At 40.2% G+C, this 25,076-nt stretch overlaps 1 protein-coding gene across 2 annotated transcripts; it reads right to left on the bottom strand.

Annotated features, from left to right (window-relative positions):
• Positions 1–1,827: 1,827 nt before the first annotated feature.
• CNR1 (cannabinoid receptor 1) lies at positions 1,828–23,662 on the bottom strand. Of its 2 annotated transcripts, none has more exons than XM_073335145.1 (2): positions 23,192–23,662; positions 1,828–3,587 (listed from the first exon to the last, which is right to left on the bottom strand). In XM_073335145.1, exon 2 carries the CDS (start codon positions 3,522–3,524, stop codon positions 2,103–2,105), a length of 1,422 nt encoding a protein of 473 aa, XP_073191246.1. In that variant the 5' UTR covers positions 3,525–3,587; positions 23,192–23,662; the 3' UTR covers positions 1,828–2,102. The 2 variants fall into 2 exon arrangements, with proteins under 2 accessions (XP_073191246.1, XP_073191247.1); XM_073335146.1 differs by lacking the exon at positions 23,192–23,662 and adding an exon at positions 20,476–20,509.
• Between the last annotated feature and the right edge of the window lie 1,414 nt (positions 23,663–25,076).

Here is a 25,076-nt window from a genome sequence, read left to right on the forward strand (position 1 = left end):
GCTCTGACTTGTGAGCAGCTACCACAGTGCCCAAGAGGTCATTCTGGCAGCCACAGATCATCAGTGATCTAGCCATGCTTCCTTTCCTAAGCTTCTCCCCATAGAGCATGAAGAGGTGGTGTAGAATTGGCTACACAAGCCCTATGCCACTGAGGGATTCCCCGTCTTGGGGGAATCCTTGGGTAGCTAGTTGGCTAGCTTGGCTTTGTGGCGGCTTTAGCATAAAACAGGTGGAGCAGGGGACAGAATATGACCTAATGTACCAGGCAGTGGAGAATAAGGCTCAATGGCTCTTATTCAGAATGAGATTTAGAGAATATCCATGTCAAGAAGGCGATTTAATTACTAAAAAATATCCAAGGTTTTAAAAATTTCCATTATAAGATGGAATTGCACCTTTGGATCTAAAAACTCTTTCTTTGCCTTAATTATGATGGTTTCAGGTTGATACCCTGTTTTTACAGAGAGACACACCTGATTTCAAGCAAATAGATTTAATACTCAAGGACTTTTTTGAAAAAAAAAAGTCTTATCTCCAACATTCAATTTTTTTAACACTGTAAATACTGATTTTCTGTTGTCTATTTTTGTTCATGGCATATTTTGCCTCTTACCCTTTCCTCCTGATTGTTTTCTGCCTTGTTCTCAAGTAAAACTAAAAAGGTTATTTTCTCTAATACATGGATAAGTCTCTCAGTGTGGATCAACGAGTATGTTCTGAATCTTACAATTAGTAAGTTCATCACTGATCAGCTGGAAGAACTCAATTTTAGGAACAGAATTCATGTGCAAAGAGTGCAACAAGAAATAGTTTACATTTGGGCACAGTTTCCTATCTTAGTAATACTATTGTGACCCACATTTACTTAGTATACGTACACACAAGTGTGTGCACACACAAACACAGATATTTATTTATATAAACGCTCAAACATAAAAAATGTCTAATTTCGACAATACTTGCTCCTTGTTTAGTGAAGACTGGAGTTTGGCATCTCAGGCTTTAAATCTGTTTAATCCTGGGATATAGGAACACAGCACAGTTCCAGTATATATCAACTGCACAGTAATAACATTATACACTGAATCTGACACATGCTGTTTTCAGAGGTCCAGTGCTAGCAGTTGCCAATTAAAGAAGCCAGTATCCAGTACCATTTCTTTTTAGTGTTCATATTTACATAATGCCCACCAGAAAGGCATAGTCCGTAAGACAATAAATGTCCTTATGTATAAACGCAGTGGTATTTAAAAGTCTGAACCAGTGCATTCCTTTCTGTGCAGTGCTAGTCTATATTCCCTTGTTGCTGTTATTCTTCTACACAGATGAAAGTTAAAATTAATGGGGATTTCAAATGTCAAATAATTTTAGTTGAAGAAATACAATGCCTTTCCTCTAAATCCACAGAAGCCGACTAAACATGTAAAATTTCCAAAATAGCTCATAGGAGTGCTTCAAATACAGAAGGTATTTTCAGTGGGGTTTACATAACACATATTTCACATTATTTCCACACAACTTTACGTTATCACTTGGTTTAGTTAGACAAATATCAGTAACAAGTAATAAAACAGTATACATTGCACAGGACACAACACATTTTACAGAACCTCTAAAACTCAGTACTGCCGCTTTTGGAACGAAATGAAAACTTCTATGACTTATAGACATTTAATACATTTCACAATGGAATGAACATTATGATTACAAGGCTTTTTCTTATTTGATGACATGGCTTTAGGATGTTTTAGTTTTCAGTTAGGTTTCACAAGTTTTCAGATTCCCCTCCACTCCCCCCCCAGTAACTTCTGAAGGAATTGTTGCTAGTTTGACATTTTCTGTACGTTCTGCCAGAGTTTTATACTTTATTATTCAATGAGCACTTTCTTTAATTGAAAACTTTTATTTTTTTAAAGTAGTTTGAATCCCTAATTGTTAAACTTGGAGGACTGGCCAATGGCAATGATTCTTAAAACAATCATTGTATAGCTTATTATGACAAACTTAAATGTTACAGGTGAGGGAACAAAAGCTTTAAGTCATGTATTTTTTGTTAGTTTAAAACAAACTTCTATTCTTACAACGTTGAGAGGGCTTTGATTTACAATGCCTCTGCAGTTGTGTCTGTGGAGACAGACATGGTCACTTTGGCGATCTTAACTGTGCTCTTAATACAGCTTTCAGCTGCCCTGTGAACATTACCTGCATTGTTAGCATGTTTGTGCTGGCAGTCAGACTCCATACTGTTATCAAGAGGCTGCGTAGTCCCTTCACAGGGTGGAAACATGCTCCGGAAAGCATGTCTCAAGTCCTTGCTTCTTAGAGCATAGATGATGGGATTCACTGTTGAATTCATCAAACAGAGCATGCTACAGAATGCAAAGACAGTCTTGATGAGCTTGTTCATTTTCCCAAAGACATCATACACCATAATTGCAAGTAGAGGACCCCAGCATATGATTAAAACCACCAGAATAAGGACCAAGGTTTTGGCTAACCTGATGTCCATACGAGTTTGATCAGGTCTAGTAATATGTACTTTACCATCCTCTGTGGTATGAATTATTATGCTTTTTTGAGTGCCACGCTGAATCATTCTAACAGCATGACTATGAGCCTTCCACAATATGTACATATAGGCATACACAATAAACAGCAGGAGTACAGTGGTGACCCCAATCCAGAACATTAGATAGGTCTCATCAATGAGAGGGAAGATGTCTGAACAAACAGAATTGAGTTTTTTGCAGTTCCAGCCGAGCAGAGGAAGAACAGCTATTACGATAGCTATGGTCCACATCACACAGAATGCTACGACAGCCTTTGGTCTGGTAACAATTCTTTTGTAAGCTAGTGGCCTGTGTATAGATATGTACCTGTCTATTGCAGTAAGGAAAAGGCTGCCTACTGAAGCAGTGAATGAGGCTGTAACTCCACCCAATTTGAACAGAAACACATTAGGACTGTCTTTCCGATGGAAAACATGGAAATCAACGAAGCTGTAGACGAAAATTACACTGCCCAGGAGGTCAGCCACTGCCAAGCTGCCAATGAAATGGTAGGAGGGCCTGCACCGGAGGCTTCGAGAGTGCAGGATAACACACAGCACTAGAAGGTTCTCCAGAACGGTGAAGGTGCCCAGGGTAAGGGACAGCACTGCAATGGCCAGCTGCTGGGTGGGGTTTAGAATCATAAAGCACTCCATATCCATGAAGTTCTCCCCACATTGTAGATTCTCCTCATTATCCTTGAAAGTGGATAGGGACTTGTTGTAAAAATCTGTAATATTGATCTGATCCGATGGAATGATACTTAATAGGGGATCATCTCCTGCAGTCATTTTTTCTTGGAAAGGATCACCCCTGAAGGAAGATAAGGGGAATTTCTGTGGGTAGTATCCTAGTTTGGAGGCCATGTCACCTTTAATATCTTCGTACTGGATATCGTTGGAACCCATGTAAAGAAGATCTGTTGTAATTGTTCGGAAAGTTGTGTCTGCGAGGCCATCTAGGATCGACTTCATAACCCCAGTCTTGTATTAGGTAGGATTCAAAGAGACTTGGGAAAAAATACATGTGAGGAAATCCTGGGAAGGGGGAAAAAGATCAAACAATTAAGATAAACGGGTAGATAAAGTTTACAAACAACTTAACTCAGTCATGACAAATAACATTTCATCTTTCCTTGTACTGAACTACAGGTCTAGCCTTTGTCACCTGCTATGTAGTCAGAAGAGTTGATCAATTATTTAGAAGCAAAACATCTGAAACACATTACATGTCTACACATGAGAAAGAAGCTGAAAAATGGGGAAAAGATATTCCCTAGAAAATAGTTTTAATTTTTCATCAAAATTTTCTGAGCAGCTCCACCAGAAAGATATTACCTCTAGAACTGAGCTGAGATGTCTGATTTCAAAGAACCTTGTGGAACAACATTTTCTGACTTTTTCCATTTAGAAACAATTGCCAGTGCAGAGATCATTTTAAATTGAACAATCATTGTTTTACTTTACTATTGAGGGTGTTGTAAATCTAACTGCAAGGAAAGAACACTGAAGGAGCGGATCAACAAAGATTGATATACAAATGCAGATTTCACTGTTCACCCTGTCCGTATTCCTGTGTGTGTGTCTAGGTCTGTGTTGCAGTAATCTGAGCTACATATTGAAGGCCTAGTGCCAGGATACTGGATATATAATAATTATTGACAATTAATTATTAAATTGTTTTATTTATATACACACTATATGCATTTGGAGGATAATGAGTGTCATTATTCTGTTAATTACTTCTAGCAGAAGTAGTAGCAGAAAACAAGGGAAAAGTGATGGTATTCTACATAAGCTGTGCCCACAATCCCAGAATGTTTCTGATAAAATTAACAGTAGTTAAATAGTCAATATTGACATTTTACAGTAATTTCAATCAATAAACTTCAGAGTTAACACCCCATAGAGATGAATAGGGGCAGTTCATTTTTGCCCTAAAGCTACCAGGCCTGATTCTCATTTGCATCAAAACCTCTTTACACTACTCTGGCAGTATAAAAGGACCTTAAATATCTACCTTAAAGCCCCTTTATATTGCCAGAGTGGTGTAAAAGGGTCATAGTGCAAGTGAGAAGCAGACCCATTGTTTCTGTTTATATTAAGCCTTAATCAGACATTCATAAGGCTATATCAGCAACTATAAGTGCCAAAAAATTATTTTTTTTGTTTTGTTTGTGTTAAAATGGAAGCTTAAACTCTGGAGAAACTGATGGGGTCACCAGGAAATTACTGGTATTGCATACAACCACACACTGACTTCACCTGATCAGTTGGTATGGCTGGCTATAAATGTTAGACAGCATACAAGGGATTAGTTGGCAAAATCCAGAGAAACTGACTGCCTCAGTCCTTGAAGTAAAGAGGGGAGTTCCACAATTATAAGAAAATACATCTGCTCAGTATTACTGAATATAAAAAAAATATGTAGTAAAAAGTATGTTTCCTCTCTCATGACAATAGAAACATTTCAAAATGGAGGTTATCATTGGTATTTCCAGAAAGAAGCAGAGATCATCTGTCTAGCTAGATATTTATACTGCAGTTATGCTTTGGTATCTGAGCACCTAGGCTCTTGTCCAAAATCCACTGATGTCAATCGGAGGCTTTCTCACTGACTTCAATGCGTTTTGGATAAAGCTCCTAGACAGCTAGTGTTAAAGGTAGGATATAAAGCTACACCTCAAGAGGACAGTGCAACATCAGTGTTGTAAAAATGGTGAAAAAGTATATGTAATAACCGGAGAGTCTAATACGTAACAAATGGCTGTGTGAGTTTTGATATCATGTATAGGGTTCATAACTGTGCAAAGCAAAATCTTCATTGTAAAACACACAGTCTTAAAATGGATTAGAATTCTTAAGGTCTGAATGGTGATGAAAGACAACTTTCCTGAAGAACATATTGAAAATAAATTATAATAATCTTACATTTAATGCTCCTTTCATCCAGAAGGTACTTTATAAATGTTTATAGTGGATTGTATTGATTGTTTTAGAAGGGAAAGCCGTGTTAGTCTGTATCAGCAAAAACAACAAGGAATCCTTGTGGCACCTCAGAGGCTAACAAATTTATTTGCGCATAAGCTTCATCAGATGCATGGAGTGAAAAATACAGGAGGCAGGTATATATATGTTACAGCACATGAAAAGATCGGAGTTGCCTTACCAAGTGGAGACATCAGTGCTAACACCTTCTTGTCAACTATTGGGAATGAGCGACATCCACCCTGATTGAATTGGCCTTGTTAGCACTACAAAAAGTAATTTTCCCTCTGTTGATATTTACCCCTTCGTGTCAACTGTTGGGAATAGACCACTTCCACCTTGATTGAATTGGCCTCGTTTGCACTGACCCCCAACTTGGTAAGGCAACTCCCATCTTTTCACATACTGTAACATAAATACCTGCGTACTGTATTTTTTACTTCATGCATCTGGTGGAGTGGGTTTTAGCCAATGAAAGCTTATGCCCAAATAAATGTGTTAGTCTCTAATGTGCCACAAGGATTCCTCGTTGTTTTTATAGATTGTATACATTATAACAATGATTTTGCTGTCAACTGATTTGTAACCAACTCTCGGGTGAACTGGGCAACTTTCTAACAGAACACAGCTTATAACAGTATGTAAAAAACACTTTATTAATTTCAAACTATAAAAAAACCAATTAACTCTATACACATATAAAGATGATGGTAGTATTTAAATATTCAATGGTCTTAGAATTTACTTCTGCCAGAGGAAAGACAGCTGTCTTAATCATTAAAGCTATAACTCAATGTCAAGAAGATTGTATTTGAGTCAAGACTGCAAATTGTTATGCAACTGAGTACATCTACGAGAAAGACAAATTACTCGGAAGGAGATAGTTTCTGCTAGAGTCACCTTAAGTATATATTGCTTCATAATAAAGTACAAGCCCTGGTTCAAATCCTACCCTTGTTTAAAATACAAAAAAAACCCATGAATTTGTGTCAAGTATCAGAGGGGTAGCCGTGTTAGTCTGGATCTGTAAAAGTGGTAAAGAGTCCTGTTGCACCTTATAGACGTATTAGAGCATAAACTTTCATGGATGAATACCCACTTCGTCAGATGCATGTAGTGGAAATGAATTTGTGTGTTTGTATTTTAGAAGGAGTATGTTACAGTACCACTATGTATGCAGACACTAAGCTAACAAGACGGTTAATGGGATCACAAGAGGCAAATCCTACTCTGCATTTCAATGATGTTTTTCTGTATTTCTACATTTAGATTATTATAGTGATTTGCACCTTATTGCCTTTGCATAGAGTTTTCTTTGAGAGTTCATTAGTAATACAGTTTAGGCTTTTGGGGATACAACTGACATTAATTTTGTTATTGTTTGCTGCTGGGAATATCATAATTGGAAATCTCTGGCAGTATGTGTGCACGCACCTATTAAAGTAGCAGTTGATTTTTATTAAAGTTGCAGTAAAACAACCATTCAACTGACATTGAACTGTATTTTATTGGGGGTTAGCTTATTTTTAATATACATAATATGGTGTCTCTGTATAAACTATAGCATGGATATATATATAATCAATTAGCAAACTTCCTCACTTCCAGCTAGTGAAAACAGAAGTCAGAGTTTATGGCTGCAGAGTTAGCAGATGACTGTGGTCCAGATCCTCAGCTGGTATAAACCAGCGTAGCTCCTCTAAAATCAAAGGAGCTACATTGATTTATATTGGCTGAGAATCTGGTCCTATATTCTCAAAGGCAGGCCCTCATTCATGGGGTCACTTGCTTGTAAGATGCATATGTCAGTATTCTGAGATGTCAGCTCTCAAATGTTCCATCTAGAAACAGTTCAGTACTATTACTCTACAAATGGAGAGATTGGTGGCATGTGTGGAAGTGCCAATGGCAGCTGGATATCTTAGGGGACTGAAATGAACTATGTGGCCATCCTCTTCTAAGCAATTGGTTTAAATCCAGCCCAGATCAATAGTGACCATCTGATAACACAAATAAATGGGTGAGCGCCACTGCCATTTCATAGTGGACAAGAGTCCACATCATGAAAATCACCAGCACACTTCTCCCCTTGTTGGCAGCTTCAATAGTGTTCAAAATCTTTCCTCCCAGGAGTGGTCCCTCCAGGACAGCGTGGAGACATATTAATGCAGCAGTGTGGGACCTTGCATTTCTACTGCCTGTGCTGTCTGTACCTGTTCTGAGAATATAGGACTTCTATCTCCAAAGCGCTTAGTCTGGCACCTGAAATGAGCTCTCTAGGCTTGCTTTTAAAAATGGCTTTAAAAGAATGAAAAAAATTGATTAAAGATGAATTAGAGGCACTGCTGGTGCCAACCCTAAAAGTTTTAGTGCAATTACATAACTACATGAATTAGTTCACAGTAAGTAGTGAATTCTAACTACAGACAAAAGTTAATAGATTAAAATCTCCAGCTAAAGTACAAGGTAAATAATCTTCCCTTTTACCTTAACCTCCTTGCCAACAAAAACAAACAAAACAAACGCACACTACTTTAGCCCATATCACTTCTTCCACATAAGAAGTTTTCCACAAGCCTGTGGCATTGTGACTTCCACTACCACAGAAAATGTACAAAGTGTCATCCATTAACTGGACTAGTTTTTAAGGACACAATTGGCCATCTTGTCTGTCAATGACATTACTTGGTTTGACTTTGGTTTATCAATTCTCCTTCCAGTTTGCATTATTAGGGCTTGATTCTGCGAAGTGCTGACCACCCACACCTTCTACTAAGAGTTGTGGGCACTTGGCACTTTGTAGGAGTGAACCCTTAAACAGCTGAATTAATTAAAGCCTACGGGGCAAATTCTGCCTCTGCTCCCCATTGCACAGTCACGTAAAGCCTCTTAAGGGTTACATAGATATTACTAGAATCCAGAAGCTGTATGCAGTAGTGACCATGGAAAGGCTGTGTAAATACATGGTTGGATTACAGGAGGATCAACTCTCTCCTAAACCTTGTGTAGGTCCCCCATGCAAAGCTCATTTACTCAGGGGAAAAGAATACTACACTAATATGAATAACAATTCTCTATTCTTTTTGCAGTAGGCTGGTTATTACAATTATTGCCATCATCTATAAAAGCTGAATTTTTCTTCAAGGCAGAATGATTGACAAAGCAATTTTAATAATCTATAAAAATAAATAGTAAAATTCTTCCTAAAAAAGGTAAAATGATGGTGCTGCTGAAAACTGCAGATATGCTGAGAACAAGAAGTCAAAACAAACAATACTAAAATAATACAATGATAATAATAATCATGATTCACTAATTTTCATTTTGTAAAATATTTGGATTTCCATTTTACACGGTTCTTCTATGAGATTTACAGATCATTCAGAATTGGTCAAAGGGCAGCTTGTATAGTTGAAATGTATTTTTTTAAAATGCATTGAAATATGTATATAAAATCATATATTTGGATTGTAATCCTCTCCCAAAGTCTTCATATGTTGCTCACCATCTTAGGTTGTAAGCTCTTTGGGTCAGGAATTGTATCCTATGTGTTTGTACAATGCCAAGCCAAATGGGACTACAAACTTGACTGGTCCCATGGACCCTAGCCCAGTAGAAATAATAGTAATAACAACAATAATAATAATTTACCATCATGCCTGGGTAATCAAAAATGTTAGAGAAATAGTAGATGATAGCCTAAATGAATTAGAACAGGCGTATACAATTAAAATTTAGTTTAATAATTGCGTTATTATAAATGGTGGTGAACAGTACAACTGCCGAGACCAGAACTAGGTTTCCAAGCCTTAAAAAGAAAACGCAGAATACAAGAAGTGAGACTGCGTCTCACTGAAGTGATGCAAAGAGCTTGTTGCAAAAGAACGTGAAAATGTTTGTTACATCTTGAATGCTGTTTATTTAACATTTTAGGATTTAAATAACATTTCAAGTGTACAGACACTAGCTACTCAGGAAAACTCCCATTGAATTCAGTGGAAATTTTGCCTGTGTGAGGACTTCAGAGGGAAGATCATTAAAGAGAATAATAAGTGCTCTCAACAAATAAGGTAGTTTCTAGCTATGGTGGGCCAAAGATCAGGACTGGCATAAGCAAGTGTGATGTTTATGAAGTCACCGGACTAAATTCAGATTTTTATATAATTTAGTGATGCAAGTTTTATGTTGGGTGTAAACTAGTCAGAAACCAGTGGTAAGTGATTATTATTTGTTTGTTTTACTATTGTAGTGCTCAGAGGCCCCATCAGGATCAGGGTCTTATTGTTTTGGGTGCTGTACCCTGGCCCAAAGAGTTTATAATCTAAATTAAGAGAAGACACAACATGTTGGCATCACAAACAAGCAGAGGGAGTGGGTGAGGGCGGATGAGGGTAACAGTGATGGGAAGGTATGGTTACAGAGACTGGCTATGTGCATAACCTTTTTGAAAAAACAAAACAAATCAAAACCCCACCTTGCAGGCCTCCTTTAGCTATATAATAAGACTCTAGAAATTTCACTCTGAAGCCTAGAATGTCTGTAGAGGCAGTGTGAAGCAATGGAAACAGCTCCAACCATGGCTGAGACATTTTTGTTCAGAATATCACCAGGGTCAACCATCACAGGGATTCGTGGTCTGCTACCATCCATTTTTAAGTTCTCAGCCATTTTGACTTTACGAATTACACCCAGGCGACAGCAAGGCAGGTATCTATGCCACACCAAGAAACCTAGGCCATTGTGATATCAGAGGTAACTCAACCCATCACTACCCTTACTCCAGTGCCAATTTGCATGCAATAATTTCATTGGTTGTATGAGGCAGATGGTGGATTACTTGGCCCAACAATCACAGTTCTTCAAAATCACCCACACAACACCACAAACAATAACCACAGGTACACATACTCCCTCACAGCAGCAAACACCCCTCATTTGCCACCTGCACAAAGCAACACACATATTCCAGAACTGACACCAGACTGTGCCACTCGGAAGCCTAGAATGTCTGTTGCGTCAGTGACAGGTGATGGAAACAGCGGGCTAAGAGCTCTTTTTGTTTAGAAATATTACTAAGAAATATTACAAAATATTATTTTGTTTAGAAATGTTCAGTCGTCACTGGCCCTGTGAGAACGAGACGGAATATTGGAGTCCAAAGGTTCCATGGTGGTTGGAATGTGACGGTTGATCAGAGAAGGTGGGAATAAGGGCTACCCGAGGTAACAAAGAGGTGGTCATGCCGCCAGCGCAGCTCTGTGCACAGGCTGGAGAACAAGTACAAACAGCAACATGATTCACTACAACACAGTGCATGGAAACAAGAACCCTCAGTTTTGGCTCTTTTACCGATGGCTTTATGAATTACACCCATGTGACAGGACAGGCCTTCAGCTGCTAGGATATATATATAAAAAAATGGCACAAGCTCAAAATTTTAAAATCTTTCACAGGTCATTATTAAGCATTTAAAAAAAAATAAACCAGTTTTGGGAGACAATAAAGCAACTGCCAGGACAGGGGAGGGTTCAGATTAAGAGCAGCAGTTGGAGAAGATTGATCTGGATTCAGGATAAACTCAGTTAAGGTGGGACCAACTCAGAATAGATTTGGCAATGAATAGCAGTTTGATATAGTTTTTCATAATTAAATTCTGCAAACTAATTTCAGCTAATGTACACTTAATGATAGTAGCTGTGCCCATTCAGAGCCCAACTGCAGTCAACAGGGATTCACATGGATGCAAAGATCCACCTACATAGCGCCCATTCCAGGATCGGAGCCTAAATATGCACCAACATACATAACGAAACATCTATTGCCCGGGCTCACAGCAAAATTTTCAAATGCTCATAACTTTTAAAAATCAACCTCCAGGGACTTTTTCCAACCCAGGAAAAGCCTCCATGCCTATGCCTATGCCAGCTTTCAAACTTCAGCCATTTTAGCATTAGCCCTGTCTAAAAAAAGTATGGTTAGATTTTAACTGGTAGCATATTCCTTCTCCACTCTCACTAAACTCCAAAACAACTGAAGGGAGATTGCTTACATTTTCTAGGGGAAAAAATCTTGTTTGGGCAGTGATTAAACATGGACGTTTTCAGCCAAAAAGGTGGATGTTTTGGAAGGGTTATGACCAAGTGAATACATGAGTTTATACTGGAAACTGTTCTGCAATCAGTGTAAGGGGTACATGCTCTAAACTCACTGTTTTGCATACTCTCTTTCATGCAGACTCTAGTGCAAAAAGCTTTGCAGAGTTAATAGATTGACCAAGTGGGAATAAAAAGTGAAACCAGAGGAAGAGGGAAATAACAGGGAAGAAAAACATAGGTTCTCTTCTGAGATTTGAAAATTGGTGGATGGTTGATTGTGAGGGGCAGGCAGAAACACTGGATGGCTCTACCTGACAACAGGAGCTGCCCAGGAAAAGGCTCACATACCTGTAGCTTTAAGATTCATACAGTCATAGAAAAGTAGGGCTGGAAGGGACCTCGAGCAGTCATCCAGTTCAGCCCTTGTGCTCTGAGGCAGGACCAAGTAAACCTAAACCATCCCTAACCTGCTCTTAAAACCTCCAATGACAGAGATTCCAAAACCTCCCTTGGAAGCCTATTCCAGAACATAACTGTCATTATAGTTAGAAAGTTTTCCCTAATATCTAATCTAAATCTTCCGTGCTGCAGATTAAGCCAATTACTTTTTGTCCTACCTTCAGTGGACATGGTGAACAAGTGATCATGGTCCTCTTTATAACAGCCCTTAACATATTTGAAGACTTGTTATCAGGTCCCCTTGCAGCCATCTTTTCTCAAGACTAAACATGCTCAGTTTTTTTAACCATTCCACAGGTCAGGTTTTCTAAACCTTTTATCATTTTAATTGCTCTCCTTTAGATTCTCCCCAATTTGTCCACATCTTTTGTAAAGTGTAGTGCTCAGAACTGGACATGGTGCTACAACTGAAGACTCACCAATGCCGCGCAGACTGGGACAATTACTTCCCATGTCTTACATATGGTACTCCTATTAACATGGTATTAGTCTTTTTCACAACTACATCACATATTCAAATTTGTGATCCACTATAACCCTCAGATCCTTTTTATCAGTACTTCTACCTATCAGTTATTTTCCATTTTGTATTTGATTGTTCATTCCTAAGTGTAGTACTTTGTACTTATCTTTATTGAATTTAATTTTGTTAATTTTAGAAAAGTTCTCATATATATCAAGGTCATTTTGAATTTGAATCCTGTCCTCCAAAGTGCTTGCAACCCCTCCCAGCTTAGTGTCATCTATAAATTTTATAAGTACACTCGCTATCCACTCCATTATTCAAGTCATTAAATGAAAATATTGAATGGTACCAGACTCAGGAGAGACCCCTGCGGCACTTCACTAGATACATCATCACAGTTTGACATTGAACCATTGATAACTACTCTTTGAATACAGGTTTCAGAGTAACAGCCGTGTTAGTCTGTATTCGCAAAAAGAAAAGGAGTACTTGTGGCACCTTAGAGACTAACCAATTTATTTGAGCATGAGCTTTCGTGAGCTACAGCTCACTTCATCGGATGCATTCTGTAGCTCACGAAAGCTCATGCTCAAATAAATTGGTTAGTCTCTAAGGTGCCACAAGTACTCCTTTTCTTTGAATACAGTCTTTCAACCAGTTTACGCCTACCTTACAATAATTTAATATAGACCACATTTCCCTAGTTTGCTTATGAGAATGCAATTTGGGACTGTGTCAAAAGCCATATTAACTTTTTTAGAGAAGACTGACATAAAATAGCATTATACACCTCAGCATTCTTGATGTCATCCATTATTAGTTCTCTTTTCCTACTAAGTAATCTTGTGTCCATCTCTTGCTCCTCTATAGAACCTCTTCTTATTGCCTTGTGTGTCTCTTGCTAGGTGTAATTCGTTTTGTGCCTTAGCCTTTCTGATTTTGTTTCTACATACTTGAGCTATTCTTTTGTACTTCTCCTTAGCCATTTGTCCATGCTTCCACTTTTTGTAGGATTCCCTTCTGATTTTCAGGTCAGTTAAATGCTCCTGATGGAGCCATAGTGGTCTCTTACTATTTTTCCTGTCTCTCCTTTGCATCAGGATAGTTGTGCCTCTAATACTGTCTTTTTGAGAAACAGACAGCTCTCCTGAACATTTTTCTCTTAGATTTTTCTTCTCATGGGATCTTACCTGCCAGTTCTCTGAGTTTGTTAAAGTCTGCTTTTTTGAAGTCCACTGTCCTTAATCTGCTGCTTTCACTCCTTCATTTTCGTAGAATCATGAAATCTATCATTTCATGATCACGTACACCCAAATGGCCTTCTACCTTTACATTTACAACCAATTCCTCCCTGTTAGTCAGAATCAAGTCCAAAATGGTTGTCCCCCTTCTTCTGCCTTCTGAAACACGAAGCTGTCCCCCAATACATTCCAATAATTTAATTGACATTTTGTGTTTTGCTGTATTACTTCATATGTCTGGGTAGTTAATGCCCCATTACTACCAGGTCTTCTATTTTGGATATTTCTGGTGTTTGTTCCAGAAATGCCTCATCCATCTCCTCCTCCTGATTTGGTGGTCTATAGTAGACTCCTACCATGGTGTTGCCCTTGTTTTTTCTCCTTTTATCTTCTCCCAGAGAGGCTTTCAACTGGTCTGCAATACCTCCTCCCTTTTTTTCCTATCTTTTCTGAACAAGCTATACACTTCTATACCAATATTCCAGTCATGAGATTTATTGCACAAAGTCATATTTAGCTTATGTACTAATACTTCTAGTTTTTCCTATTTATTCCCCATACTCCTTGCATTGTCGATTGTGTGAAGGCTGAGAAGAAGCTAGTGCTAGGTGAAAAGGGGGGCAGAGAGGCCTTTTCTCTTCCTGTTTCCTATGAGTTAATCTGGAAGGTTTTAAAGGCAAGGAGGGGGGTTTTGAACTATAACCTAACAATTTAATACAAAGCCATCTGAGCTGTTCCAGGATAGCCAGATGATGCTTCTTTGTGAATGTGAGAAATTGGGCAGCAGCATTCTGTATAGATGCTGGAGTCCAGAGAGCTAGTACTTGGGGAAGCCATCAAGAACAACATTTCAATAAAAGGTGAATATTACTAAGTTCTAGTTGTATGATGCCAACAGTGTGCTAGACATTTTGATTAAGGATTTCAGTTGAGGTGGAGTTGAGACAGTAGTATACATAGGAAATATTGCAGAGGCGCTGATAAGCAGATTTACAGACACAGGAGATGTGGGAGGAGAAGGAGAGTTCAGAAATAAGAATGATGCCAAGGTTGCGGACAGTGGAGGCAAGTGGGAGATCTGGGTCAATAGGGAAGATATAACTCTATTTAGAGATGTTCCCCTTTCCCAAAAGAAGCACTTCTGTCTTTGAGACATTTAGCTGAAGAAAGCTGAGAAGTCAAAAACACCCTTTACCTACTGAAGACAGAGAAAGTAGAAAGAACACTCATTGAAGGTGTTGAAGAGAGCTGGTCAACATTTTTTGACTTTTTGATGTTTCGACAAAAATTTCTCAGAAGATTTTTGCTGGTTTTTTTTACCAAACTTGGCTGGTCAAAAAATTTCAGAAATTCAAAATTTCAGCAACCAAAAAATGATGAAAAGGTATTTTTTCTTGCATTTTTCAACTAGCTTAATACTGAAAGATGCAACTGCTATGTACAGTTGAGTGCCATTTGATGTAAAAGCTATAGGTAGGGACAAGATGACCAAGAGGGAGAAAGTAGACAAAAAAGAGCTGAGCTTAGCACTGAATTATGTGGGACAGCACAGAGAACGGCTTGGCACAGAAAGGGATGATCATCAAGTACAGAGAGAAAGAGCAGGTTGATTCGAAGGTGCAGAGCCTCGAAGAGGGAACCAGAGACTACTGGATAGCATTGGAAGTGATCCATCAAAGGATGGAATGGTCCACAATGTGAAGTTAAGGAAAAACAATCAGAGAGGAAAAACCTTAATTAACAGAAAGGAAGAAATAATTATCTACTCAGAAGAGGGCTGTTTCCATGTCATAGCAAAATTCAGAATAAAAAAAGGTCATGGATACTCTTGTGGTAGAAAGGATTGAAGGGAGGGGGGAAAATGTACTGTACTTTACTGAGAAAGTGATGGTTAGAGACAGAATGGTAGGAAGAAGTCAAGCTCTAGAGAGATTTTAAGAAACTGGGGCAGATCCTGTGACTCTCTTTTTTCTGTCTGAAAAGAATGATACATAAATAAATAATACTGAAGTGGACAGCAGCAGATTTTAAGTAACGTGCCAGATGCAAAGTAAATATTGACAGCGGTGGTTATGTAGGAACAACTATAGGAGAAGGACGTGTGTAACTGGGGAATGGTGGGGAGCAAAAGAACACGTGGTTTCTTAACAGATTATTGCTAAGTGGGAAGGGAACAGAAAAGTGGAAGAGAAGAGGAGAAGGCATTAGTGGAGAGGAGCAGGATGGAGGGGAGATTAGCACAAATGCTGGTTCTTAGATTTAAAGAAGGAAAATATTCTTTGTAGCTGGTCAGAGAAAAGCTGGGTGGGTAAAGGAGAAAAGTAATGGCATGGAAGCATGAGAAGATTACCAATGCCTTTTGAATTGAAAGAGAATATGGATTACACTTCGGATGCACTGTAAGGTGAGGGGTATGATAGGATTTCCAGATTTTATAGTGGATATGGAACTAGAGCACACATCATTGTTTTTAAGGCACTGGCTTGTGCATTTGAAGGTCTATTTCTGATCTGTATTCAGACAGTGCAGGAAGAAATGAAGAATTCTGATGGTGCCAAGTTGCTTATGGGCAATGAACAGGACAGGACTGTAAGTATTGACACAAGGCACTGGGGTTGGGGAAGGTTAGCAAAGAATGGATCAGATGAGCAGTTCAGGCTGCAGACTCTAGTGAAATCAAAGCGTTTGAGAAAATGGAAGCACTGGGCTGAGAAGAAAGAGAAGGATCTCAAATGTAACTACAGAATGATCAGTGCAGGGGATACAATAAACAGAATATGGAAAGGAAAGGGGTATACTGGTGAAAACAAAAGGTCAGTGCAAAGAGGGTCAAAAGGGTACCCACCATGCAATATTAATCTACTTTAGTTCTCAGGAGTCCACTTCTCTTGGAAATTATTGTTAGACCATCATATAGTGCAATGCTCAGAATTTACGATAGCAAGGTTTTTAGTTAATTTGATGTCTCACTCCAGAACTCTTTGTAAGATGTACTTCAGTTAAAAAATGGAAAACATTCTTTGGATTTTAGATCTCTATCGACTTTTATCAAATTTAAATAAGATCAGATAACTCTTCATAGTTGCATTCAGATTATAATATTCTGCTATACTGCCCTTATATACACAAGCAACTTGTGAAATTATTTGCCAGAATATTAAACCACTACACCAGATTGCTTGGCAATGGTGCATGTCTTTGAAATATGCAGATGCTTTTCTTAACAGAGAGAAGAATTATAGTAGATTCTGATCTCCCTTATATCAGAACAAAAAGCAAAAATACATGCAACCAGTATAATATTTCATTTGCAGAAATAAATTTTTAAAAAGATAAAATTCATTTCTCAGTTTGAAAGTTTAAAATATAGTATCAAATCTCACTGGAGAAACGCAAAGTCTTAAAAGTGTCGCAATGGTGTTTAGCATCAATAAACCCAAATTCCTGGTGCTAAATGTTAGCAGACAAGTTAAAGAATAAGAAGAATAAGTATAATAGATGGCAGAGCTACTATATGTGAAATATCTGTTGTACATTGTTTTAATATATCCCGTACACAGCCTTTGTGGGGGGAAAAGCAAAAATCTAAAGTCAGTGTATCCACTGAGATGCTGTCAATGTATTTATTTAAAACCTCCAAACCCATTTTACATAATTTTCCAAGCACAGATGCAGTCTGCACTGTTAGAGAGACAGAGTTGGCTAAAAATAAAGATTCCTGATTATAGCAGGCACATTCAGATATTCACAAAGAGAAAGAAAAAACAAAAACAAACAAACAAAAATGTTGAAAGGGTTTCCTAAAATGCAGGTGTGAAAATTACACCAGCTGGATCTGAAATAGATTTCATAGTATTCCCTAATCAACTGCTTCTGCTCATCACTTTTTAGTGGGTAAACATGATTTTCTCAGAAAGAATAAATACACACTTGCCAGAGATAAGGCTTATACTGGATCAGGCAAAATCTAATAAAATTTAGCCCCAATCTGCACAATTAGGACAAAACCTTAAATCTATATGTCTAGTTATGGTAACAGCTCAACATAAACCTAAATAAACTGTATTGTATTAAGTAGTATAGTTGAGAGTAAATGGGGTAAATGGAGTAGTAATTCAATAGTGAATTAGTTATTTTATCTGCAATATGAATTTGGCTAATTTGATCAGAAAAGCCTACAACTGGAGAAGGATTGGGCCCAATGGTTGGATATTCATAAAGCCCTTGCATAATACACAAACATGAGCAAATGTTGTCCAACCTCACGTTGCTAATTGAACTATTTTTACGTGCACCAAAGGCAACTTCAGAAGTTCTTTCAACAAGAAACTGATTTATAAGTAATTATAACCATTCCATAGACAACTCCAACCTGGCTTCTGCAATCAGTTACAAACACATACATTTCCAATAAGATAGGTTCTGAGTGGAAGTCCTTATCTCAACAATAGTAATTCTATATGCACCTTTTACATCAATACAGTGCCAGTCTACGAATAGAACAGAAGTAGGGAACAATATGAACAAGATAGAGGGTTCAACCCTACTAAATCCTAACACATTTTAACTTTATATTAATAATAGAATGCCATTGCTGCCTATTCTGGCACATTTGCAAGATTGCGTTTGAGTACAAGGGCCTGGCATGCATTTCTACTATCGATAGGAAAACAAGAGCAGCCTTGTTATGATTAAAAGGGTCTATTTCCCTCAGACTTCTGTCTTCTGTGTCCATCTGCACAGCTGCTTTGAACTTGGCCAAACACCAGTTTTAGGGTCACTTGCAAGTACACATTTTAAATCAGCAGCAAACTGCACAAATTCTCTGGCACAGAAAGGAAAATATCCAAGTTTTCACTCAGATGGTTGATAAATGATTTTGTATGACATTCATCATTTCAGATAGGCTGAACTATTTGGGGAGCTGCAGCAAAACATCTCTATAGACATGTACTGCTTCATGAGGAGAATCAGATAAAGCCAATATAATCATGCACAAAGAAATGAAAAGAAATCACTGTGGACAAAAATGAATTCTGCAGATACATAGAAACCTCTGACTGAATTGCCAAAGAAAGGTCACAAAGTTTGTATTTAAAAAAATATGTTAATCTCTTTCTAAATATAGAAAACTAAACCAAACTTTTTCTATAAGAAATTAGTGAAATGAGTGGCAGTGAGTAGATGAAAGAGACCTGTAGAGTCAGGAATGAAGAGAAATGTGTAAAATTCTCTGGTAGTATTAAGTGAATATAAAGATTGGTCTGGGTTTCCACTTGCTTTTTAATGTTATCACAAAGCTCTATTCAATAAGAGGAGAAAGCAACCAAGTACTCAATCTCTAGAATATAAACCTTTCAGCACTGAAATTTTCAGTTCTATTATAGCTTGCAAGCATTTTTCATCAAGTCTATATTATAGTCAAAAGGATAAAAGAAGGAAATAATTTAAATAAACAAAACTATTTCATGCTTAAAATTTCAATAGCCAAATTAGAAAATTGTGAACACTGAAACAGAAAGACAGACTTACATTGGTTGAGACATGCCATCCTTTTAGTAAAGCATGAAAGCGCTTAATGGTGTCCTTTATGCAATTGAGCCAACATAATTAACTAAAGAACAACGGCTAAGATCAAAGGCTTCAACCAGCTTACTCTCTTACTAATAAAATCCTGATTCCATAGCATGATGTAAAGTATTTTTAATTTAATGTTTCTGAGATATTGTTACTGGTTAGTTGATGAGATAAATGCATAGAAAATAATCTCTCTTTACCTAGCCAACTTCCCCCCCTCCCCCGCAAGTAATCCCTACTACAATCCCCAGAAATATGTTTATTGTTTTTGTCAATTCCATTTTAAAATGTTTTTTATTCAAATTGTTCTGCCTTTTATTCCAAAGAATAATAATGAGGTACCTGAATTTGGTGGTGGCTACAAAACTAATTTCAGCCTGAAGCAAATAAAAAAATTTAACATTCATCTTTTTAAGTTATTTAAAAGGTGTTTCATGCATTTCTTTTACAGTTAATTTAATTAAGTCTTTCTGTTTAATAAATACCTCCAACACAATCAGTGAGCCTTTTTCTTTCTGGAGAAGAAATGGGAAAACCTATGGCAAGCAGTTATTAAGTGTAATCTGAAAAGAATAATTAACTGCTCTCAACTAATTGTTATCATTTTAACAGTTTGAGTACTCTAACATTATTAAATACCAAAAACAACACTCTAGTCCTGCACCTAAGTTTGCTAGATGGGAATATTAGTATCACTACTACACAGAGAACAACATGTTCCTTTAGGAAATGGTGAACAATAAAACTGAAAACAAGGGATACAAATAAAAAGGATAAAAATCCACCACCCTACATTTAAGACTTTTAAAAAAAAAACTCTCAACAAATAATTATATCTTAAAGCATAAAAATACCAAAAAGAAGAATTTTTCAGCTCTAGTTCACTGTCATACATTTCCTTAACTCTTCTGAAATATACTACCTATGATCAAAGCTGCATAACATGTTCATGTAATCTCCTTTCATACAAGAAGTAACACTCATCGTAATTTTAGGAAAATGGGAAAAGCTATAGATTTTGTCTTCTAACACTATTTTACTGATCTTAAACCAAAGTATCCCAGTGAAACCTTTTCTCCTATCAAAGACTTAATACATACCTCATCCAGGGGTGTCCTCAATGCAGATTATTTTGTTTCCAAAATATCAGCTAATGTCCATTTACAATAAAACCCAGCTGGCTACTTGTAACTGTAAATCTGAAAGTTTATTATGATACATGCAAGAAGTTTAGAAACACCTGACTGGTTGGGGGAATTTTTTTCAGTTCTTAGGTTTAAAAAACCAACAATACTGAATATTCAAATGAGATTCAATGCTCAAGGTTTAGTGACATCCTCGCTGAACATCTTTGCATACACAATTACAAGTTGACTTTTATTTCAGTTAAAATGTCAATAGCAGAGGGTTATCTTTTTTGGGGGGGAGGTGGAGGGAGAAGTATAGAAAAAAATCAATAAGAATGTTATCCACTGTAAATTATCAATGAGTTAGGATTAGAGAAGAAATCCTCAATGTCAGCTAATGTCCTATGGGAACCTAAGAGGTTGATTTCTCTGAGAGCTTCAGAATCACAGAAGAATAGACTTATATTAACCATAAAACCACAAGTCCTTAGCATCTACAGGGCTCTTTCTTGTCAGGAGCTGGGTTTGTCCTTTCTATTCAATACATATCTATTAATGGAAGTAATGAAACAGACAAAATTTTCCATCCAGTAAATGTTGTTCTATAACAAACTGTCCTTACCAATCTTAGGTTAGACTGCTGACATAGTGTGAAAAACAGAAAAATAAAGACAGCCAGCCATGAGGAAATTACTGAGCATCATTCAAAACAGACAAAAGACCATAATTAATATACATGTGTAAAGAAAATAAACTACAATACTCAAAAGACTTTGGTAGCCTTTTAACAAGCATGTAGCTTTCAGTAACATACTCATTTTACCAGCATGCTATTCATGTATGTACACACAGTAAAACAAGCAGTACATACATACAGAACACACAAATTCACAGTGTTACCATTTAAACCTCAAATTCATGAAAATACACCAAAAGTAATTAAATGTCATAGTTTTGGCGCGCAGGGAGGACTGTCTCTAATAATTATTTAATTAAATGGCAATTTACTGGGACAGTCTCCTGCATTTTAATATTCCTGTTTTGTTCAAGGAACATAATTTGTTCAGCTAATAAGGGGCATTACTACTGTAATTTACAAGCTACTGCAAATAAAGTTTATCAGTTTAACAGGTATTTGTTTAAGAGGGTTCTAATGCATTCCTCTACATTTAATGAGGAGAAAATTTTTTCAACAGAATATGTGCATGTGAGTCCCTTTGTAATATGATTGTAAGGTCCTTGGGACATGGACTGCACCTTCCCCTCTATTCTGTACAGCACCAAGAATGTGCTTAACAAATAATCCATAGTATATTATTATACAGATGATTACATGTATTACTTAAGTGTGTTAGTAGGGGGTATACCCAGAAAGAGAGAGAGAGAGAGCGGGTCAGTAAGCTATTTGTGATAAAAACACACAGAGAAAGGGTCAGCAAGCTATTTGTGATAGACACACAAACACACACAGAGGCTTATGCTCAAATAAATTGGTTAGTCTCTAAGGTGCCACAAGTCCTCCTTTTCTTTTTGCGAATACAGACTAACACGGCTGCTACTCTGAAACCTATTTGTGACAGACACACACACACACAGAGGGTCAGGAAGCTATTTGTGACAGACACACACACACAGAGGGTCAGCAACCTATTTGTGACAGACACACACACACAGAGGGTCAGCAACCTATTTGTGACAGACACACACATAGAGGGTCAGGAAGCTATTTGTGACAGCCACACACACACACAGAGGGTCAGCAACCTATTTGTGACAGCCCCCCCCCCCACACACACAGGGTCAGGAAGCTATTTGTGACAGACAGACAGACACACACACACAGAGGGTCAGGAAGCTATTTGTGACAGCCCCCCCCCCACACACAGGGTCAGGACGCTATTTGTGACAGACAGACAGACACACACACACAGAGGGTCAGGAAGCTATTTGTGACAGCCCCCCCCCACACACACACACAGGGTCAGGACGCTATTTGTGACAGACAGACAGACACACACACACAGAGGGTCAGGAAGCTATTTGTGACAGCCCCCCCCCCCACACACACACAGGGTCAGGACGCTATTTGTGACAGACAGACAGACACACACACACAGGGTCAGGAAGCTATTTGTGACAGCCCCCCACACACACACACACAGGGTCAGGACGCTATTTGTGACAGACAGACAGACACACACACACAGGGTCAGGAAGCTATTTGTGACAGCCCCCCCCCCACACACACACAGGGTCAGGACGCTATTTGTGACAGACAGACAGACACACACACACAGGGTCAGGACGCTATTTGTGACAGCCCCCCCCACACACACACACAGGGTCAGGACGCTATTTGTGACAGCCCCCCCCACACACACACACAGGGTCAGGACGCTATTTGTGACAGACAGACAGACACACACACACAGGGTCAGGAAGCTATGTGTAATAGACAGATACCTGAGCCTTAGAATACTCAAGGAACTGAGCAGAGACATGGGGAGGACAGCAGCCCCTTGACCAGCACAGCAAGGAAGTTGATCTGGCATTGACACTAGTGTAGTAGCCGGTATCTCTCACCCCCTAGTGAGATGCGCTTCCAGGGCTGCCCCCCCCTCCCCCCCAGACACACACTCGGGAGGGGACGGCTCCTTCCGTGCTGAGCGCCCCTCCCGCTCTTCCTTACCCTTCACATCGGCTCCTGCTCCGGGCCGCTGCTCCTTCTCGCCTGCCTCGTGCTCTTGCCAAGTGGCGCGGCGGCTCCTCGGCGGGACTGAGACGCGCTCCCGCGCTCACTACAGCTCCCCCCAGCAGGGAGCACGCGGGCCGCCCCGCCCCGGCCGGGCCCGGGGCGCCGGGGAGAGGAGAGGAGGCGGCGCTGGGAGCTGGGGAAGGACAGCAGGCAGGCTCAGGCAGCGCGCCGGGCGCTGCTCTCCATGTGCTCCTCCTGCCCCCGGCTGGGAGGAAGCCGCCCCCACTCCTCCTCTGCGGCTGCAGCTGCTGCGCGCCCGGCCCCGGCTGAGTGTGTGTGTCCGCGCCTCTCCTCCCAGCCTGGCTCCTCGCACCCCCCCTCTTTCTCTCGGGTCCCATTTATGAAGCTCCGTCCCCATCACGTGCTAATGTGCCTTTGTCCTGGCCCTGGCAGCGGCAGAGACACGGCAACAGTAACTAGCGGGGAAGGGGGCAAAGCGCAGCAGCAAACTTCATTCACACGCCTGGGGAGGGAGGGATGCTCGCCGCCCTGGGAGGAGCGGGGCTGGAGTGGGCGCTGCTCTGTGCATTGGGGTGCTGGAGGAAAGAGGGTGACCCGGGAGTGCTCCGTGCATGGGGGTGCTGGAGGAAAGATGGGGCTGTTCTGTGCATGAGGGTGCAGGGGAGGAGGGGGAACGGGGTCTGTTCTGTGCATTGGGGTGCTGGGGGAAGAGGGGGAACGGGGTCTGTTCTGTGCATTGGGGTGCTGGGGGAAGAGGGGGAACGGGGTCTGTTCTGTGCATTGGGGTGCTGGGGGAAGAGGGGGAACGGGGTCTGTTCTGTGCATTCGGGTGCTGGGGGAAGAGGGGGAACGGGGTCTGTTCTGTGCATTCGGGTGCTGGGGGAAGAGGGGGAACGGGGTCTGTTCTGTGCATTCGGGTGCTGGGGGAAGAGGGGGAACGGGGTCTGTTCTGTGCATTCGGGTGCTGGGGGAAGAGGGGGAACGGGGTCTGTTCTGTGCATTCGGGTGCTGGGGGAAGAGGGGGAACGGGGTCTGTTCTTTGCATTGGGGTGCTGGGGGAAGAGGGGGAACGGGGTCTGTTCTGTGAGTTCGGGTGCTGGGGAAGAGGAGGAACGGGGTCTGTTCTGTGCATTGGGGTGCTGGGGGAGGAGGGGAAATGGGGACTGCTCTGTGCATTGGGGTGCAGGGGGTAGGGGAAACGGGATCTGTTCTGTGCATTGGGGTGCTGGGGGAGGACGGGGAACGGGATCTGTTCTGTGCGTTGGGGTGCTGGGGTAGGCGGGGCTGCTCTGTGCACTGAGATGCTGGGAGGGCAAGGGGGAACTTGCGCTGCTCTGGGTCTGAGAGCGTTAGATGGGGGAGATGATTAAGATCTCCGTTTCCAAGCACAACCTTGTCCCCACTTCTCCTCTCCTGAAGAGACCGTGTCCTGGGCAAGACTCCCTCCCTGCCTTCTGCTCCTTTCCAGCAACCTAGCAACGTCTCCCCTCGCGTAGCCAGCCCCTGCCTTTGCACACAGCCTTCCCCATTCATCCCGTTATGGGCTTTAAATTATTAATTATTATCATCATCGTCTTGCTGTCGTCTTCTGCGGAGTGACAGCAGCTGGGGAGGGGACAGAAGGGCATGGTCGGGACCCACTGCCGGGCGGGACGACACCTTTCCCAACCCCCAGGGAGCAGCAGATCCCTCCTTCCCCACAGAGGAAGGGGGAAGTGTTGCCCTGCAATGTTGCTGCTGCCCTTTCTGCCCCCGGGGGCGGGGGGCACTGCCGGCCCCCAGTGTAATTCACACAAGGAAGGTGCTCACTGGCGGGACACATCTCCGCAAGCTGTTCTCGCTTGGTCCGGGACGGCGT

This window comes from Lepidochelys kempii, chromosome 3, assembly GCF_965140265.1.
Source record: "Lepidochelys kempii isolate rLepKem1 chromosome 3, rLepKem1.hap2, whole genome shotgun sequence".
In the NCBI taxonomy this organism is placed as follows: Eukaryota; Metazoa; Chordata; order Testudines; family Cheloniidae; genus Lepidochelys; species Lepidochelys kempii.

Bases quoted from the DNA above. Each gene is read 5' to 3' on its own strand.
- CNR1 (XM_073335145.1), bottom strand. From the start codon at position 3,524: ATGAAGTCGATCCTAGATGGCCTCGCAGACACAACTTTCCGAACAATT.